A 472-nucleotide genomic window follows, 5' to 3' on the forward strand; every position below is an offset into this window, starting at 1 on the left:
GCGCTGAAGCCCCAGCGGCAGCAGGCGGGCCGCCCCCTCCGCATCGGGCTTCTAGGTACCCAGTGGGGCACGCGGCGGCGGTGGGCGGTGAGGGGCTATGGAGGTGTGGCAGTGGGCAGGCGCTTCCTCACAAGGAGCCCTCTCCTCTGGCACAGGGTGCATGGCCGAGAGGCTGAAGGAGGAGATTCTGCACCGGGAGAAGCTGGTGGATATCGTGGCAGGCCCCGATGCGTATCGTGACCTTCCCCGGCTGCTGGTGGTGGCAGAGTCCGGCCAGCGAGCTGCCAACGTCCTGCTCTCGCTGGATGAGACTTACGCAGACATTCTGCCTGTCCAGACCAGCGCAGGCGGCACCACAGCGTTTGTGTGAGTACCGGGTTCTCCCTCTGCGTGTTTCTGTGGTTCTGGTATGGCAATGGGCAGAGCAGACACGCCGGTGACAGCAGCCACCTGACGTGTGATGGCTGGTCAC

General features: G+C 65.3%; 1 protein-coding gene across 1 annotated transcript in view; it reads left to right on the forward strand.

The window, feature by feature from the left end:
* Positions 1-472, forward strand: part of CDK5RAP1 (CDK5 regulatory subunit associated protein 1) — a 5,761-nt gene that overhangs the window by 1,471 nt on the left and 3,818 nt on the right. Inside the window, exon 4 of the mRNA XM_010135889.1 lies at positions 154-366. Within this exon, the coding sequence (XP_010134191.1) occupies positions 154-366 (213 nt within the window). The remainder of the gene's footprint in view (positions 1-153; positions 367-472) is intronic.

This window comes from Buceros rhinoceros, unplaced genomic scaffold, assembly GCF_000710305.1.
Source record: "Buceros rhinoceros silvestris isolate BGI_N320 unplaced genomic scaffold, ASM71030v1 scaffold9315, whole genome shotgun sequence".
NCBI classification, from domain to species: Eukaryota; Metazoa; Chordata; class Aves; order Bucerotiformes; family Bucerotidae; genus Buceros; species Buceros rhinoceros.